Source organism: Mustela nigripes, chromosome 3 (genome assembly GCF_022355385.1).
Source record: "Mustela nigripes isolate SB6536 chromosome 3, MUSNIG.SB6536, whole genome shotgun sequence".
NCBI lineage: Eukaryota > Metazoa > Chordata > Mammalia > Carnivora > Mustelidae > Mustela > Mustela nigripes.
The window spans coordinates 65,543,188-65,562,266 of NC_081559.1; the positions used below are offsets into that span (position 1 = coordinate 65,543,188).

At 35.0% G+C, this 19,079-nt stretch overlaps 1 protein-coding gene across 3 annotated transcripts in view; it reads left to right on the forward strand.

Annotated features, from left to right (window-relative positions):
- UBR3 (ubiquitin protein ligase E3 component n-recognin 3) overlaps window positions 1-19,079 on the forward strand; it is a 240,437-nt gene that overhangs the window by 164,071 nt on the left and 57,287 nt on the right. For all 3 annotated transcript variants that reach the window (XM_059394142.1, XM_059394144.1, XM_059394143.1), the window contains exon 31: window positions 4,808-4,913. In XM_059394142.1, the coding sequence (XP_059250125.1) occupies window positions 4,808-4,913 (106 nt within the window). The remainder of the gene's footprint in view (window positions 1-4,807; window positions 4,914-19,079) is intronic.

Sequence of the window (19,079 nt, forward strand, 5' to 3'; positions counted from 1 at the left end):
TAGGAATATACTATTCAAGTTTGCCTGGAGAACAGGAATATACTATTTTAGGAATATACTATTCAAGTTTGCCTGGAGAACAGGAATATACTATTCTAGGGTGAGAGAACAGCTTGCAGAATGAGACAACATGACACACGGGGGAATACTTGGGAAGAAAGGAGGTTAGGAAATAAATGATAGAGGTTATCTCATGAAGGGCTTTCAAAACCTATTCCTTCTTTGGTTCACCAACCAGTTATGAGATAATGTTTACATTATTGTTTACAGGGATCGGGAGAGAGTGAAACAAAAGACATGAAGCTGAATGAGTACTCTGTTGAGTAATCCAGTTGAGAAATGATATAGCTGTAGAGTGAAGCAGAAGAGGATGGATCACAGAAGTAGAACCAGTAGGATTGCTAATCAGTAGGCTGTGGAGCACAAGGATGTGGGATTTGAGTCTCCAAGTTTTTTTGTTTGTTTTTGTTTTTGTTTTGCAGGGCCAGTGATGTTATTCCCCCAAATAGGGATTATAAGAGGAACTGAACATTGTAGCCCAGATAACATTGGGCTAATAATCAGTCTGTTTTTAGATATATTGACTTTGTGGTTCCTGTTGAGCATTGAAGAGCTAGAGAAATTTGTGAATTGTAAACTTACAAGTAGACATGGCAGTTGAATTTGGTGAAATAGTATGTGCAGAATGAGAGGAAAGGAGAACTAGGAAGGGTTCCTTTTTCTTATGAAGAATCCTAGCATTTAGGGTTTAACAAAGGAATAAGAATGTGTAAAGGTAACTGAGACAGAACTGAGGGAGAACCAGGAATGACTAGTACCAAAAGTTCAGGAGAAGAGAGAAAAGACGAGACTTAAAAATATATATTTATATTTTTTGTGGAGAGGTAGTTTTATGTAGAGACCTGATGTTTGTGATGCCATAATTTCTAATTTTAATTGTAATATTTCAAGTTTATAAATATTAAATTTATTATTTGAAATTTATTCTTGCAAACAGTGTGTATATATGTAAGCACAGCTACCTAAACACTACATATATACGCGATTACTATAACTATTATTGCTATATAACAGGCCAGAAAGGTGGCATTATTCCCATTTTACAGATATTAAAACTAAGGTCTTTTGTCCAAGGACACATGATCAGTACAGAACTTGGATTCAAACCTAGGACTTCCTGATTCCTAGTAGACAATGGTGCCTCCTATACATGTGTTAAAATCATAGCATACCTCTAAATAAATTTAATGGTGTTTCTCATTTCCAAAACTCTTTTACAAATGTGGGTCTAACTTTAGAACTTAAAACATGTTGTTCCAGAAAAGAAGTTATCTATTTTTTTTGCTGTTGTTTTTCAAGATTTTAATAATAAAATTTCTTGATAAAATCATTTCTCAGTTTTTAAAATATCATAGAAATGGTTGGAATTTAAAATAGTTTCCCATTGGGGTGCCTGGCTTTCTCAGTTGGATGAGCATGCAGCTCTTGATCTTGGGTTGTGAGTTTGAGCCCCACATGGGGTGTAGAGATTACTTAAATAAAACTTAAACATGTTTTCCCATTAGTTTCAGTTTTTAACTTTTTGATTATGAACATAGGTTCTCCTTAGTCTACTACTGTCATTATTTGTTTTGGTTAAGAGATCTTTTTGCTGCTAAATGAGAGTTTATTACTGATAGCCCTCAGACTAAATTTTGAAGAATACAATGAATAGTGAAAGGTGTTGATTATTATTTGGCCAATTCTCTATTTCCTACTGAAGTTATTTGCAGTTTCTAGCATTGTTTTTCAAAGGTAGATGTACCTTATTAGTAGTCTTCAGCTCTAAAATCAATACCAAGGACGCTTGTTATATATTATATTAATAGCTTTAGAAGATGCATCAGGGTTACAATATCAGTTTTTCATAGGAATGGAAAGGGGTATGTTTGTGTTAGAGAAGGAATATTGCACTTTTCTTTTTATTGTAAAAACCCTAGGGAGAACTAGAGTGGTAGAAATAACAAGGAAGTTGCAAATCTTGAATTCTTTTCTTAGCCTTTCCATTGGTATTAGGGTGATCTGGCAAGGTTCTTCCTTTCTCTGGGCCTATTTCCTCATTGGCAGAAATGAGGAAATAGAAGAGATAAAAAAGTTTCCTTCAACATTTGTTTCTTCAATTATGGTAGAGGTTAGGAAAATAGATGGATTGTAGCATTTTTCTATGCTACCATGGTTTTAATGCAAAACAAGTTAGTAGAATTGCAACTCCTATGCTTTTGATTAAATCAGATAAACTGATAATTGACTTCTGTATTGAAAGTAAGTATTAAAAACAGCTTTTTAAAAAAAATTTTAATTTAAATTGAATTAGCCAGTGTATAGTAGTATATACTTAGTTTCCGATGTAGTTAAAAACAACTCTTTAATTCAGTTAACACCTATATAAAAAACATAACACTTTCCACCTAGCAATTTGAGTTAATTATTTTCCTGCTAGAGAAATTTATGTTGTTTTTTTTATTTTTTATTTTTATTATATTTTTATTTTTTTTTTAAAGATTTTATTTATTTATTTGACAGACAGAGATCACAAGTAGGCAGAGAGGCAGGCAGAGAGAGAGAAGGGGGAAGCAGGCTCCCTGCTGAGCAGAGAGCCCGATGTGGGGCTTGATCCCAGGACCCTGAGATCATGACCTGAGCAGAGGCTTTAACCCACTGAGCCACCCAGGCGCCCCTGTTGTTTTTTTAAAACACTTTTAGGTTTTAGACACTTCAGTTATATGTTATGTACTTGGCAGAAACAATCTCTTATGTAAAATTAAATTGAAATAAAATGACCAGTATATCATTCATCATTTTATTTCTCTGCTGATAACATCCCTGTTGTCAGCGATATTAGTTGAACAAGTTTACTGGAAAAACTGGAAGTTTGGGAGACTTAACTGGTCTCAAAACTGGGGCTAACAAAGTAGAATTTTTGTGAAAATTCATTGAGATAATCTATGTTAAATGATTTCAAAATTTCAAAAAATTTCAAAATTTCAAAATACTTGGAAATCATTTCAAAAAATGATTTCATTTCAAAAAATGATTTCCAAGTATTTACATGGCATGTAACAAATACTCAGCTAATCTGGGTATTAATAGGATGAAGAAATTTTAAGAGAGGATTTGTACTATAAACATGAGGCAAAGCAGGTTGAGGTATTTACCTTCTGTTTGTTATAGAGAGATCAGGATGAAACTTACAGGTATGTATAGAGTGTTAAGATTCAGTTCCCTTTCCCACCTCCCATTTCCTCTACCTGCTACAGAGTGGAACATTTACTTTGTTCATCTTATAGCTCTCATAATGCCTTACAATAGCTTCCCCAAACCAAACTACTACTATTACCTTTACTATTACTACACCCCCTCACAAAAATCATATTGATAGATCTTAAATTAATCTAAAATATAGTTGGTTTCTAAGCTGGTTGCTCAGAAACAAAATCTTGTTTTCTTTTGATTTTAATTTAGAGAATAAGTGACAACAAAATGCTTGTGTTATTTGGCTTTTTTTCTTTTTCTTTTTTAAAAGATTTTATTTATTTATTTACTGGGGAGAGAGAGACAGAGATAATGAGAGAGGGCAGGAGCAGGGAGGAGAGGGAAAAGCAGGCAGCCCTCTGAGCAGGGATCCTGATGTGGGTCTTGATCCCAGGACTCCGGGATCATGACCTGAGCCTCAGGCAGTCACTTAACCAACTGAGCCACCCAGGTGCCCTCTGTCTGTTTTGTTTTTGTTTTTGTTTTATTTTTTGGAATTTTTTTTTTTTTAAAGAATTTATTTATTTGACAGACAAAGATCACAGGTAGGCAGAGCCAGGTGGGGGGACGGGTGAGGAGCAGGCTCCCTGCTAAGCAGAGAGCCCAATGCAGGGCTGGATCCCAGGAGATCATGACCTGAGCCGAAGGCAGAGGCTTAACCCACTGGGCCACCCAGGAGCACCCCCTCTGTCTGGTTTTAAGAATTAATTTCAGTCATATGTCAGAAAGTATTATCTGATTTTCTAAAAAAAATGACTTTTGTGTCACGTATATTTTTGAGAATTTGTGGCAGAATAATCTAATCCATTCCTTGTCATTTTTATTGCCAAAAAGGATATGTGGTATGAAAGCAAAATTTAGGATTTTCTTCTGAATGATTTTAAAATTTTAAAGAAAAGCCTTTTTTCCCCAATGTCATGAGCAGATTTTTTTGAAAGCTAAGACTTATAGATTATTAGTATGGTTTAGACAGAAGAAATGAAAATAGCTGGAGTAGCTATGCTAAGTAATAACATTATTTCAGTTTTTTCTTCATTAGAATCAAAAGATAATGAAGTCACAACTCAGTCTAAAGAGGACTTAGGGGAAAATACTATGTAAAGAATTTCATCTAACAGCAATTTATGTGGATGTCATTGTCAGTATTACTCAGATTAGAGTATTGATAATAGTAAATCTTTTGTTAGGGACAGCCACAAGTGTGAGAAGTACCATTCGTCAAGTCTGATGCATAAAGCCAAGGAAAAGTAGGTCTGACAGGAGAAAAGGAGAACGAACCATTCCAGCATTGAGACTGAGCATAAGGATAGTCCAGATTCTAGTGGTAATTTTTTGCATAAATACTTCAAAGTTTACCTTAAAAGAGAGTGTGAAGTAGTTGATACTTAAACTTGGTGAATTATGATTATGAAGATGGGAAATATTTCCACATGATTTAGCTAGAAATTTTGTATGAATTTTGTCCTGGAAGAATTGTGTGAACTTTCTAATTAAACCTTTTCTTCAATTTATTTAGATCAACTGTTCCATGTATTAGCCTTGCACATGCGGCTTTATAGCATTGATTCTGAGTTTAATCCCTGGAGAAAGCTTACGCAATTAGTAGAAGAGGAGAATTCACAGTAAGTATTATTGGGAGATTGAAGTCAATTAAAACTGTTTTTGAGAAATAGTTACATACTGAAATAGAATTAAAATTCTTTATGAATGTGTGAATTTTCCTTTTTAAACATAGAAATACATAAAAAATAAAAAAATTTAACATTATACTTTCTGTAAAAATTCTCTAAAAATTCATACCAAGTTAGAAAATGTCTTAAAGAATCCATTAATTTTGGGGGCGCCTGGGTGGCTCAGTGGGTTAGGCTGCTGCCTTCGGCTCAGGTCATGATCTCAGGGTCCTGGGATCGAGTCCCGCATCGGGCTCTCTGCTCAGCAGGGAGCCTGCTTCCCTCTCTCTCTCTCTCTGCCTGCCTCTCCATCTACTTGTGATTTCTCTGTGTCAAATAAATAAATAAAATCTTTAAAAAAAAAAAAAAGAATCCATTAATTTTTAAGCAGTTAAAAAGTTTGAATGGAGGTACACAATGACTTATTGCCCCTCTTTTTATGTCAGAATTGATTAGTGGGTTCAGGTAGCCTTAGTTTATTGTTCTCCATCAGCCTTACACCCAAGTGATTTTTGTAACCCCTGATTATTGTTGTTGTTTAGGGATGTGGGGAGGAGGGTCAGAGAGAGAAGTGGGGAGAAGTGCACTCCCTGGTGAGCAAAGAGCCCAATGCGGGGCTTCATCCCAGGATCATGACGTGAGCCAAAGGCAGATGCTGAACAACTGAGTCACCCAGGCACCCCACCCCTGATGATTCTTGCCTAAATCTAGTATTCCCTTAGATGATTCAAAAGAGTGATTTTGTAAAAACAAAACAAAAACAAAAAACCTCCCTTCTGATTTATTAACTAGGAATGATTTTTTATAAAGGAAAACTTTCTGATATCATCTATTTGGTTACCCTGAAATATAGTTTGGCAGGATGAATGCTTGATATTTCCCAGTTCACAAAGTTTTCAAAGAAGGGACTTGATGCCCTAGCAGGTTCCAGTGGTGACCAATAAGTTGTGGTTATTTATTTGATGATCTCATAGTTTTTATATATTTGATGTGTTCACTTCATTCAGCCATTCTTTTTGGTGCAAATTGTCCCATTTTATTTTATCTTGTTTTATTTTAATTGAAGTATGATTGACATACCATATCCTGTTATTTTTGTGTGCACATCATAGAAATTCAGTGTTTTTGTGTGTTACAAAATGATCTCCTTGATAAGTCACTATACAAAGTCATGACAATATTACAGAGTGTAGTCCCTATGCTGTATATTACATCCACATGGCTTATTTTATAATTGGAAGTTTATACCTCTTGATTCCCTTCACCTGTTCCACCCATCCCCAATTCCGCTCCACTCTGGTAAGCACCGGTTTGTTTCCTGTATTTATGAGTTTGTTTCTGTTTTGTTTTGTCTGCTGGTTGTTTTGTTTTTTAGATTCCACATGTAAGAGTGAGGTCATACAGGATTTGTCCATCACTTAATTTCATTTAGCTAATACTCTCTGGGTCCATCCATGTTGTCACAAATGGCATGATTTTATTCTTTTTTATGGCTGAGTAATGTTCTAGTGTGTGTATATATGACACACATATTTATACATCACATCTTTATCTATTCATCCATTGATGGACATTTGGGTTGCTTCCATATCTTGATTATTATAAATAATGCTGCAGTGAACATAGGGGTGTGTTTATCTATTCCTTAGTATTGGCAAGAATGTGGATAAAGGGGAACACTCATACAGTGTTAGTGGAAATGTAAATTGGTGCAGCTGCTATGGAAGTTCCTTAGAAAACTAGAAATAGAACTACTACCACACAATCCAAAAATTCTGCTTCTGGGTATTTACCCAAAGAAAGTGAAGACACTAATTTGAAGATAGATATATTGTTCTCTTTTAGGTTAGTGAGAATCCCTTTAAAATTGCTGTTGTACTTCGAAATGATCCAAGCAGTCTTTGATAATATCCTTACTTTCTGGCACAGTAAGTTAACCTAGGCTTATTTTGTACATTTTACACTTTCTACCTGGCATCAGCCATTTCTTTGAGTAGTTCCTTTTAATGGGAAATGGTATTTAGAGATCATAATCTTGGTGCTAAGGGGTATATTTAGCTATCGTGTTATCACAATAATTTATAGGCTTATAGGCCATTCCAGTGGCAGTAAGGAAGTCTGTTTTTTTTTTTTTTTAAAGATTTTATTTATTTACTTGACAGAGATAACAAGTAGGGAGAGAGGCAGGTGAGAGGGGAGGGGAAACTGAGCAGGGGAAACTCTCTGCTGAGCAGAGAGCCTGATGGGGGCTCAATCCCAGGACTCCGAGATCATGACCTGAGCCGAAGGCAGAGGCTTTAACCCACTGAGCCACCCAGGCACCCCAGAAGTCTTTTAAAAAAGATTTATTTATTTTAGAGAAAGAGAGCAGACAAGCAGGGGGAGGATGGATGAGGAAAGAGAGGGACAGGCAGACTCTGCACTGAGAGCGGAGCTTGATGTGGGGCTTGATCTTAGGACCCTGAGATAATGGCCTGAGTGGAAATCACTTAGGGGCGCCTGGGTGGCTCAGTGGGTTAAAGCCTCTGCCTTCGTTCGGCTCAGGTCATGATCCCAGGGTCCTAGGATCGAGCCCTGCATTGGGCTCTCTGCTCAGCAGGGAGCCTGCTTCCTCCTCTCTCTCTTTCTGCCTGCTTCTCTGCCTACTTGAGATCTCTGTCAAATAAATAAATAAAATCTTTAAAAAAAAAAAAAAGAATTGGTCACTTAACTGACTGAGCCACCCAGGTACCTCGTAAGTCTTCTTCTTTTTTTAAATGAGATAATGATCCCAAGTTCTTACTGATATTTGTAATTCAAATGTTAAGATTGCAAAGTTATGTTTTATTTTTTAACTTTTTGTTATTTCCATCTTTTTTCTCTTCTTTGAAAATCTAGGTTCATAATGATACTAACTTTATTACTACTTCTATTACTTACATATAACTATAATTATTTTGAAAAAATGATACTACTACTGACTTTAAGTTCTTTTGATCTAGATATATACCACTAAGGACATACAGGCAAAATATTGCTTTTAAGTCATTCAAAGTAACTTTTTTTCTTGTGTTGTTCTGCCTTCAACTTGATTTATATTGAGACTCACTTGTTTTAGTTCTTTTTTTTATTCAGTAAAGATTACCTTTTCCCCTTGATTTATTTATCTTAATTTTATAAAGCTTATATTTTTCCAAAGGAAAAACTATGTGATCAATTCAGAGACCTTTATCTCCCATTCATGCCCATTTGCATTTCTTTTTGAGAACTCTTTATCTGTTACCTGTTTCTAAATATTGAGTTGTTGGTCTTTTTCGTCATTTTAAAAACATGTTTATGGATTATGGATATTAGCCTTTTGTATTTTAAGTTGCAAATATATTTCAGTAGATTGTCAAACATAATTTTATTTTATGATTTTTTTTTGCCATCCAAAGTTTTTTTAAATGTCATTTTCATAATCTTTTCATTTATTAATTCTGGAATTTGACTTCTCTTTACTCAGGTCTTAGCCCACTCCCTGGTTATAAAGAAATTCACTTGGGTGTTCTTTTCCTGTTTCTTTTTTAAAATTGAGATATAATTGACATACAACATCATATTAGTTTAGGAGGAATTAAACTGATTACCACATATTGATTTGATATTTGTATATTGTGTAATGATCACCATAGTAAGTCTAGTTAACATCAGTCACTGCACATAATTACAAACTTTTTTCTTGTGATGAGAACTTTTAAGTTCTCTTAACAACTTTTTTTTTTTAAGATTTTACTTTTTTTTTTTTTTTAAGATTTTGTTTATTTATTTGTCAGAGAGATAGAGTACAGGCAAGCAGAGTGGCAGGCAGAGGCAGAGGGAGAAGCAGGCTCCCTGCAGAGCAAGGATGTGGGACTCAATCCCAAAATGCCGGAATCATGACCTGAGCCGAAGGCAGCCCCTTAACAGACTGAGCCACGCAGGTGCCCCAATTTTACATGTTTTTGCTGAAACACAAGAGAGAACAAGCACTGGGGGAGAGGGGCTAAGGAAGAAGCAGACTCCCTGCTGAGCAGGGAATCTGATGTGGTACTCCATCCCAGGATCCTGGGATCATGATCTGTGCTGAAGGCAGATGCTTAACTGGCTGAGCCACCCAGGCAACTTCTTAGCAACTTTCCAATACACAGCACAGTATTATTAACTGTAGTCATCCTGCTGTATATTATGTCTCTATGACTTATTTATTTTAAACTGGAAGTTGGTACCATTTGACTACTTTCACCTATTTTGTTTACTCACCATCTACCATCTCTGACAACCACCAATTTGTTCTTTTTATCTATGAGTTAATTTTTTAAAAAAAGATTCCACATGTAAGTGAAATCATATGGTATTCGTTTTTCTTTGGCTGACTTATTTCACTTAGCGTAATGTCCTCAAGGTCCATCCTTATTGTCAAAAATGTCAGGGTTTCCTTCTTTTTTTATGGCTGAATAATATTGGTGTGTGTGTGTGTGTGTGTGTGTGTGTGTGATGTTTTCTTTATCCACTCATACACTGATGGACACTTAGATTGTTTCCTTGTGTTGGTGACTGTAAATAATGCTGTAGTGAACTTGGAGGTGCATATGTTTTTTTGAGTTACTGTTTCTATTTCCTTTGGATAAATACCCAGAAGTGGAATTGCTAGATCATATGGTAGTCATATTTAATTTTTTGAGGAACCTCCATACTGTTTACTATAATGGCTATACCAGTTTACGTTCTTACCAACAATGCACAAAGGTTCCTTTTCTCTACATTCTTATCAATACTTGGTATATTTTTTTTTTTATAATAGCCATGTTAACAGTTGTGAAGTGATATCTCAGTTTGGTTTTGACTTGCATTTCCTGATGATTAGTGATGTTGAACATCTTTTTCAGTACCTCTTGGTACTGAAAAGGTATTTTCAATACCAAAGAGGTATTTCAGTACCTCTTTGTATGTCTTCTTTGGGAAAATGTCTGTTTATATCCTCTGCTAATTTTTTAATTGGCTTTTTTTTTTTTTTTTTGCTATTGAGTTGTATTCCTTATGTATTTTGGATAGTAACCTCTTATCAGGTTTATGATTCTTCTAATACTTCTGTGATGTCAGTTTTTATATTTAGATCTCTATTTGGAATTTGCCATGATATCTGATATAAGGAACAGATGCAGTTTTATTTTTGTCCATATAGCTAACAGATGTCCTATTGCTTTGCCCTCCATACAATAGTAAAATAAAACAGAACTATCAAAAAAAAAAAAAAGAAAGAAAAGAAAGGTGAGAAAGCACTTTGTTTATTGATATGAAAAGATCTCCATCAAGATACAATGTTAGGAGGAAAATCCAGGAGAAAAAAATGTGAAAAATGTGAGAGAAAAATGTGTGCATTATGCCACCATTTGTGTAATCAAGTAGGGCTGATAAAATGCATTTGCATTTATTTGTTAAAATAAACCAGACCCACACATGTCTGGATATTGGAATTAAAGCATAGATGGCACTGAGGAACAGTGAAGGAAGCCTAGTCTTTATAGTAAACAGTGCAGGGTTAATTGGAAATTTATACGAGAAGTAATAATATTGACCCCTATCTCATACAGAACTACTCACCTTTTGCCAGTTGTTTCAGAAATGTCTTAGAAATACAAATGCAGTGCAAAGATTGTGAAGATTGTGAAGATTGTGCTTGCATTTAGAGTGTCCTATCTCTTTAATTTTCTTTAATCTGAAATTCTTCCCAACCTTTTTTTTGTATTCCATGACATTGATTTTTTTTTTAAGGAACTCAGGCCAATTATTTTGTGGAATCCCTCAATTTATTTTTGTTCAGTAGTTCCTTGTGGTTAAATTCAGATGATAATCTTTGGCAGAAATATTAAAAGTAATATATTCTTTTTGGTATATCATATTAGGAGGTACATGCTATTGATTTGTGTTGTTATTGATGATAATGACTCTGATACATCTTGGTTAATGTATTATCTGCCAGGCTTTTCAACTGTAAATTTATTATTTTATCCTTTATAATCAGTAATTATAGTTGTTTTCTGGGGAGATACTTTGAGGCTATGAATATGTCCTGCTACTTCTCAAAAAAAATGTTGTGTCTGTGTTTTGTGTTTATAGACAAAATTAGCAAGCTATGAGTATTTTGCATGCTATGGCTAAGGAAAGTTAAATTTGTTGACATTAGCTAGTAATTTTCTTTCCTAGCTAGACTTACATACTCAAAGGCAGGGATGGTGTACTAGTAAAATATTAGAAGACCTAATTCTCTGAGTCTAAAGATGTTCAGCAAACAAAAATTTTCCTAAGTGTAGTATTGATGAAGTAAAGGTTTTAAACACGAGACATAGGTATGATGCTTTCAATAATACTGTTTGTCAGATGTGTTCCTATCAACCCCTAAGATTTAATACCCACTAGGTTAGTAGCAAATGTATGAACACTTAACCAGTGATTATTTCATACTAGGTAATTTTGTGCTTTGCATATGTAATCTCATTTAATCATCACTGTAACTGTATACATGAGGTACCATTGTTATCCCAAATTTTACATATGAAGAACGTGAGGCTTAAGAAATAATTGGGGTGTGTGGGTGGCTCAGTCAGTTAAGCATCCAACTCTTAATCTCAGCTCAGCTCAGGTCTTGATCTCAGGGTTGTGAGTTCAGGCTCCATGTTGGGCTCCATGGTGGGTATGAAGTCTACTTAAAAAAAAAAGAAAAAATTTAAAAAAAAAAGAAAAATGAATTAACCTGGTTTTTAGGGGACACAGCTATTAAGAAATAGGGGTGGCATTTGAATTCATATCTTTCTGATTCAAGAGCCTAGATATTTTTTTGTTATTGTTTTAAAAAAAGATTTTATTTATTTATTTGACAGAGAGAAAGACAGTGAGAGAGGGAACACAAGCCAGGAGAGAGGGAGAGGGAGAGGGAGAAGCAGGCTTCCCTCTGAGCAGGGATCCTGATGCAGGGCTTGATCCCAGGACCGAGCCGAAGGCAGATGCTTAACAACTGAGACACCCAGGTGCCCCTCAAGAGCCTAAGTCTAACTATTACTCTGTTTCCTTTCTTAGTAATAAGAGATCTGAACAATTTCTGGAAAATCTTGTTGACCCTCCCTCCCCACCCCCGTATTTGTTCTCAATTTTATGGTTCATTAATTCACTAACTTATAATATTATAGTTGATATCTGTGTTTCCTACCTATATATTAGATTTTAGAAGATTGAAGTATCTTTTTCTATTTTCTTACTTTTAATACTTTCTGAATATAAAATTCTATGTCTAATATTAGGGGTTTCTCATATATACCTTTTTAAAAATCTTCTTGAAAGTTATTTATCTTTATTTCATTATAATGATAATGACTTTGGTTTAAAAAAAATGGAAACTCAAGCCTATTAAATCTAACACACCCTTTTCATCTTATCATTCATAGAGCTAATAGAAGTATACAGTTTTTATAAGCTGGATTTTGAAGATTATTTAAAAACTTTAAGAAATAGAAACAATTATGTATTTAAAATTTTTTTTGTATTTTAAAATATTAAACATTAAAAGAATAGTTATCACAATGATGGTATTAAACCCTATAGTCAAAATTTTTGTTTCTTTTTTCTATATTGATTCATTCTGATTATGTGCATGCTATGTGCCAGGAAAGATCCATTTTTGTCCTCAGAATGGTTGTTTTTGTCTTTGTAGCTAACAAGCTACAGGTTATTATTATTTTTGTAAATTTATTTCCTGATTATAAAAATTATATTGTATAATGTTTAGAATGTACAAAAATGGTGAGGGGAAAAAATGAAAGAACCTACAAGATTGATTGATTTTATTGGTTTATAATTATTTTTTAAATTAACATAGAACATATTGTTTCAGGGGTACAGGTCTGTGATTCATTTGTCTTGTATAATAAATACCCAGTGCACATTACAACACATATCCTCCCCAATGTCCATCATGCAGTTACTCCATCCCCCCATGCCCCTCCCTTCCAGCAACACTCAGTTTGTTTCCTAAGATTAGGAATCTCTTATGCTTTTGTCTCCCTCTCTTGTTTCATTTTTTTCCCCTCTCTTCCCTATGCTCCTCTGCCTTGTTTCTTAAATTCCGTATAAGAGTGAGATCATATAATTGTCTTTCTCTGATTAACTTACTTCGCTTAGTGTGATGCTATCTAGTTCCATTCATGTCGTTGCAAGTGGCAAGGCATTTTTTTCGATAGCTGTGTAATATTCCATTGTATATATACACACTGCATCTTTATCCATTCATTTGTTGATGGACTTCTGGCCTTTTTCCATAGTTTGGCTATTGTGGTCATTGCTGCTATAAATATTGGGGTGCAGGTGCCCCTTCAGATCTCTACATTTATATCTGTGGGATAAATCCCCAGTAGAACAGTTACTGGGTCATAGGGAAGTTCTATTTTCAACTTCTTGAGGAACCTCCGTACTGTTTTCCAGAGTGGCTGCACAAGTTTGAATTCCTACTAGTATTGTAAGAGTGTTCCCCTTTCTCCATATCCTCACCAACATTTGTTGTTTCTTGACTTGTTAATTTTAGCCATTCTGACTGGTGTGAGGTGGTGTCTCATTGTGGCTTTGATTTGCATTTCTGTGATGCTGAGTGATGAGCACTTTTTCATGTGTCTCTTGGCCTTTGGATGTCTTTTTTGTGGAAATGCCTATTCATGTCTTCTACCCATTTCTTGATTGGATTATTTGTTCTTTGGGTGTTTAGTTTGATAAGTTCTTTAGAGATTCTGGATACTAGCCCCTTATCTGATATGTCATTTGCAAATATCTTCTCTCATTCTATTGGTTGTCTTTTGGTTTTGTTGACTTTTTCCTTTTTTAAAAAAAAATCTTGATGAATTCCCAATAGTTCATTTTTGCCTTTGTTTCCCTTGCCTTTGGAGACATGTCTAGCAAGAAGTTGCTGTGGCCAAGGTCAGAGAGGTTGTTGCCTATGTTCTCCTCAAGGATTTTGATGGATTCCTATCTCACATTTAGGTCTTTCATCTGTTTTAAGTTTATTTTTGTATATGGTGTAAGGAAATCGTCCAGTTTTATTCTTCTGCATATGGCTGTCCAGTTTTCCCAGCACCATTTATTGAAGAGACTGTCTTTTCTTCATTGGATATTTTTTCCTGCTTTGTCAAAAATTAGTTGACCGTAGAGTTGAGGATCCATTTCTGGGTTCTCTGTTCTGCCATTGATCTATGTGTCTATTTTTGTGTCATACTGTCTTGACGTTTACAGCTTTGTAATACAGCTTGAAGTCCAGAATTATGATGCCACCAGCTTTGGTTTCCTTTTCAACATTCCTTTGGAAATTCAGGGTCTTTTCTGGTTTCATAGAAATTTTAGGATTATTTATCCCATTTCTGTAAGAAAAGTTGACAGTATTTTGATAGGGATTGCATTGAATGTGTAGATTACTCTAGGTAATATAGACAATTTAACAATATTTGTTCTTCCAATCCATGAGCATGGAATGTTTATCCATTTCTTTGTGTCTTCCTCCATTTCTTTCATGAATATTCTATAGTTTCTGAGTACAGATTCTTTGCCTCATTGGTTAGGTTTTTTTCTTAGGTATCTTAGTTTTGGGTGCAATTGTAAATGGGATTGACTCCTTAATTTCTTTGTCTTCTATCTCATTGTTGATGTATAGAAATGCAAGTGATTTCTGTGCATTGATTTTATATCATTCTACTTTACTGAATTCCTATGAGTTCTAGCAATTTTGGGGTGGAGTCTTTTGGGTTTACCATGTAGAGTATCATGTCATCTGCAAAGAATAAGAGTTTGTTTTTTTTTTTGCTGATTCAGATGCCTTTTACTTCTTTTTGTTGTCTGATTGCTGAGGCTAGGACTTCTAGTCCTATGTTGAATAGCAGTAGTGAGAGTGGACATCCCTGCTGTGTTCCTGACTTTAGGGGAAACGCTCTCAGTTTTTCCCCATTGAGGAATAATACTTGCTGTGGGTTTGTCATAGATGGCTTTTATGATATTGAAGTATGTACCTTCTATCCCTACGCTGTGAAAAGTTTTAATCAGGAGGGATGCTGTGCTTTGTTAAGTACTTTTTCTGCAACCATTGAGAGGATCATATGGTTCTTGTCCTTTCTTTTATTTATGTAGTGTATCACATTGATGATTTGTGGATGTTGAACCACCTTGCAGCCCAGGAGTAAATCCACTTGGTTGTGGTGAATAATCTTTTTAATGTACTGTTGGATCCTGTTGGCTAGTATTTTGGTGAAAATTTTGCATCCATGTTCATTAGGAATATTGGTCTATAATTCTCCTTTTTGATGAGGTCTTTGTCTGGCTTTGGGATCAAGGTAATCTTTGCCTCATAAAAAGACTTCAGAAGTTTCCCTTCCATTTCTATTTTTTTGAAACAGTTTCAGAAGAATAGGTATTAATTCCTCTTTAACTGTTTGGTAGAGGGGCGCCTGTGTGGCTCGGTGGGCTGGGCCTCTGCCTTCGGCCCAGGTCGTGATCTCAGGGTCCTGGGATCAAGCCCCGTGTTGGGTTCTCTGCTCAGTGGGGAGCCTGCTTCCCTCTCTCTCTGCTTGCCTCTCTGCCTAGTTGTGAACTCTCTCTCTCTCTGTCGAGTGAATAAATAAAATCTTTAAAAATAAAAAAAATAAAAAAGAATAAATGTTTGGTAGAATTCCCCTGGAAAACCATCTGGCTCTGGGCTCTTGTTTGCTGGGAAATTTTTAATTACTGCTTCAATTCCCTTGCTGGTTATATGTTTTCTGTTTCTTCCTGGTTCAGTTTTGATAGTTTATATGTCTATAGGAATGCATCCATTTCTTCCAGATTGACTAATTTGTTGGCATATAAGAACATAATGTGTTGGCATGTAAGAACATATTATGTTCTTGTAATTGTTTGTATTTCCTCAGTTTTGCTTGTGATCTCTCCTTTTTCATTGATGATTTTGTTTACTTGGGTCCTTTTCTTTTTGGTAAGTCTGGCCAGGGGTGTATCAGTCTTATTAATTCTTTCAAAAAACCAGCTCCTAGTTTGTTGATCTGTTCTACTATTCTTTTGGTTTCTGTTTCACTGATTTCTGCTCTAATCTTTATTAGTTCTCTTCTCCTGCTCTGTTTAGGCTTTATTTACAGTTCTTTCTCCAGCTCCTTTAGGTGTAGCGTTAGGTTGTGTATTTGAAACCTTTCTTGTTTCTTGAGAAAGGTTTGTATTGCTATCTACTTCCCTTAGGGCCACCTTTGCTGCATCCCAAAAGTTTTGAATAGTTGTGTTTTCATTTTCATTTGTTTCCATGTATTTTTGAAATTCTTCTTTAATTTCCTGGTTGACCCATTCATTCTTTAGTAGGATTCTCTTTAGTCTCCGTGTATTCGAGTTCTTTCCAATTTCCTCTTGTGATTTGTTCAAGTGTCAAAGCACTGTGGTCTGAAAATATGCAGGGAATGATCCTAATCTTTTGGTACGAGTAGACACCTGATTTGTGACCCAGGATGTGATCTATTCTGGTGAATTTCCATGTGTAGTTGAGAAGAATGTGTATTCTGTTGCTTTGGGATGGAATGTTCTGAATATATTTGTGAAGCCCATCTGGTCCAGTGTGTCATTCAAAGCCCTTATTTCCTTATAAACCTTCCGCTTAGATGACCTGTCCGTTACAGTGAGGGGGATGTTAACGTCCCCTACTATTATTGTATTATTATCAATGTGTTTCTTTTATTTTGTTATTAATTGGCTTGTGCAATTGGCTGCTCCCATGTTAGGAGCATAAATATTTACAATTGTTAATCTTTTTTGAATAGACCATTTAATTATGATATACTGACCTTCCTCATCTCTTATTATAGTCTTTGGTTTAAAATCTAATTTGTCTGGTATAAGGATTGCAACCCCAGCTTTCTTTTGATGTCTATTAGTATGTTAAATGGTTTTTCACCCTCTCACTTTAAAGCTGGAGGTGTCTTCAGGTCTAAAACGAGTCTCTTGGAGACAGAATAGCGATGGGTCTTGCTTTTTTATCCAATCTGATAGCCTGTATATTTTGATTGGGGCATTTAGCCCATTTACATTCAGGGTAGCTATTGAAAGATATGAATTTAGTGCCATTGTATTGCCTGTGGGGAGTGGGGTAGGGGGATTGTTACTGTATGTTGTCACTGTTCCTTTCTGGTCTTTGTTACTTTTGGGATCTTTCTTTGCTTAGAGAACCTCTTTCAATAGTTCTTGTAGGGCTGGTTTGGTGATCACAAATTCTTTTAGTTTCTGTTTGTCCTGGAAGCTTTTTATCACTCCTTCTATTTTGAATGACATCCTGGGTGGATAAAAGTATTGTTGGCTGCATATTTTTCTTGTTGAATATATCATGTCAGTTTTTTCTGGCCTGCCAGGTCTCTGTGGACAGGACTGCTGCCCGTTTAATGTTTATACCTCTGTCAGTTAAAAACTTCTTGTCCTGCACTGCTTTCAGAATTTTCTCTTTGTCTCTGAGATTTGTAAGTTTCACTATTATATGTTGGGATGTTGACATATTTATATTCATTTTGAGGGGGGTTCACTGTTCCTCCTGGATTTTGATGCCTTTTTCCTTCCCCAGAATAGTGAAGTTCTTTCTCTGTTACAATTTGCTCCAATCTGACTTCTGTCCCCCTCTGTTTTTCCTCTTCTTCTGGAATCCCAATTATTCTAATACTGCTTTGCTTTATGGTTTTACTTATCTCTCAAATTCTCCCCTTGTGATCCTGTAGTTGTTTATCTCTCTTTTTCTCAGCTTCTTCATTCTCCATCATTTGATTTTCTGTATCACTAAATCTCTTTTCTGCCTCATTTATCCTAGCAGTTAGAGCCTCCATTTTTTACTGCACCTCATTAATAGCCTTTTTGATTGTGACTTGGTTAGATTTTAGTCCTTTTATTTCTCCATAGAGGGATTCTCTAGTGTCTTCTATACTTATTTCAAGCCCAGCTATTTCTTTATATTTATTGTTCTGAACTCTAGTTCTGACATCGTACTAATGTCTGTATTGCTTAGGTCTCTGGCAGTCAGTACTGCCTCTTTTTCTCTCTTTTAAGTGAGTCTTTCCATCTTGTTATTCTGTCCAGAGAAGAATAGATGAACAAGAGAGAAAAATACTAAAATGGCAACAATGACCCCAGAGAAATACATGCTAAACAAATCAGAAGAAACTTGAAACTGGGTGGGGTGAGGGTGGGGAGTTGAATCAGACAGGTGAGCAGAATAAGGCAATACATTGGATTCTCTGTGAATTTTGGTCTGTTTTTTTTAGAAAACTAGATCCCCAAATTGTAAAGAAAAAGAAACTTATATATGTATAAAAATAAAATTAAATAAAATGAAAGGACAGAATGTAACTATAAAAATGGAAATTAAATGACAAGAAAAAACAAAAGAGAGAAAACAACACCAAAAGGAAGGGATATAAACAGACAGTTGAACAGAGCAGTACACTATTTCCTGGGTGTAGTTTGGTCAGTTTGTTAGAGGAAACTACAACTCAAAATTGTAAGGGAAGAAAAACTTATATATAGAAAAATAAAATTAAATACATTGAAAAGATAGAATGTAACCATAAGAATGAAAATTTAAAAAATAAAAAGACTTTAATAAGACAATAAAATCTCCAAAAAATAACAAAACAAAACAGAGGAAGAAAGAAAAAAAAAGTGTATGATTAGGCAGGTGAATAGAACAGAGCCATACACTAGATTTGGGGCGTGTTTTGGTCTGTTAGAAGAAATTGCATCCCAAAATTTTAAAGAAAGAAAAACATCTATATATAAAAATAAGATTAAATGCAGTGGTGGGATAGAATGTGACTGTAAAAATGAAAACTTAAAAAGATATTTTAAAAGGATATGATAAGGTTGAAAAAGGAAAGAAGAAATATTTTTTTTTAAAAAGAAAATAAAATTTGAAAAAAAGATTAAAGTTTAGAGACTAAAGAATCATGGGGCAAAGGCTGAGAGTTCTATGTGCTGTATTCCCCTTGTACTGTAGTTTTGCAGTTCTCATTGATGGGTAAACTTGGGGTTGTCTAGATGTCCTTGCTGATCTTTTGTTGCACTGGTTCTCACATATCTTTG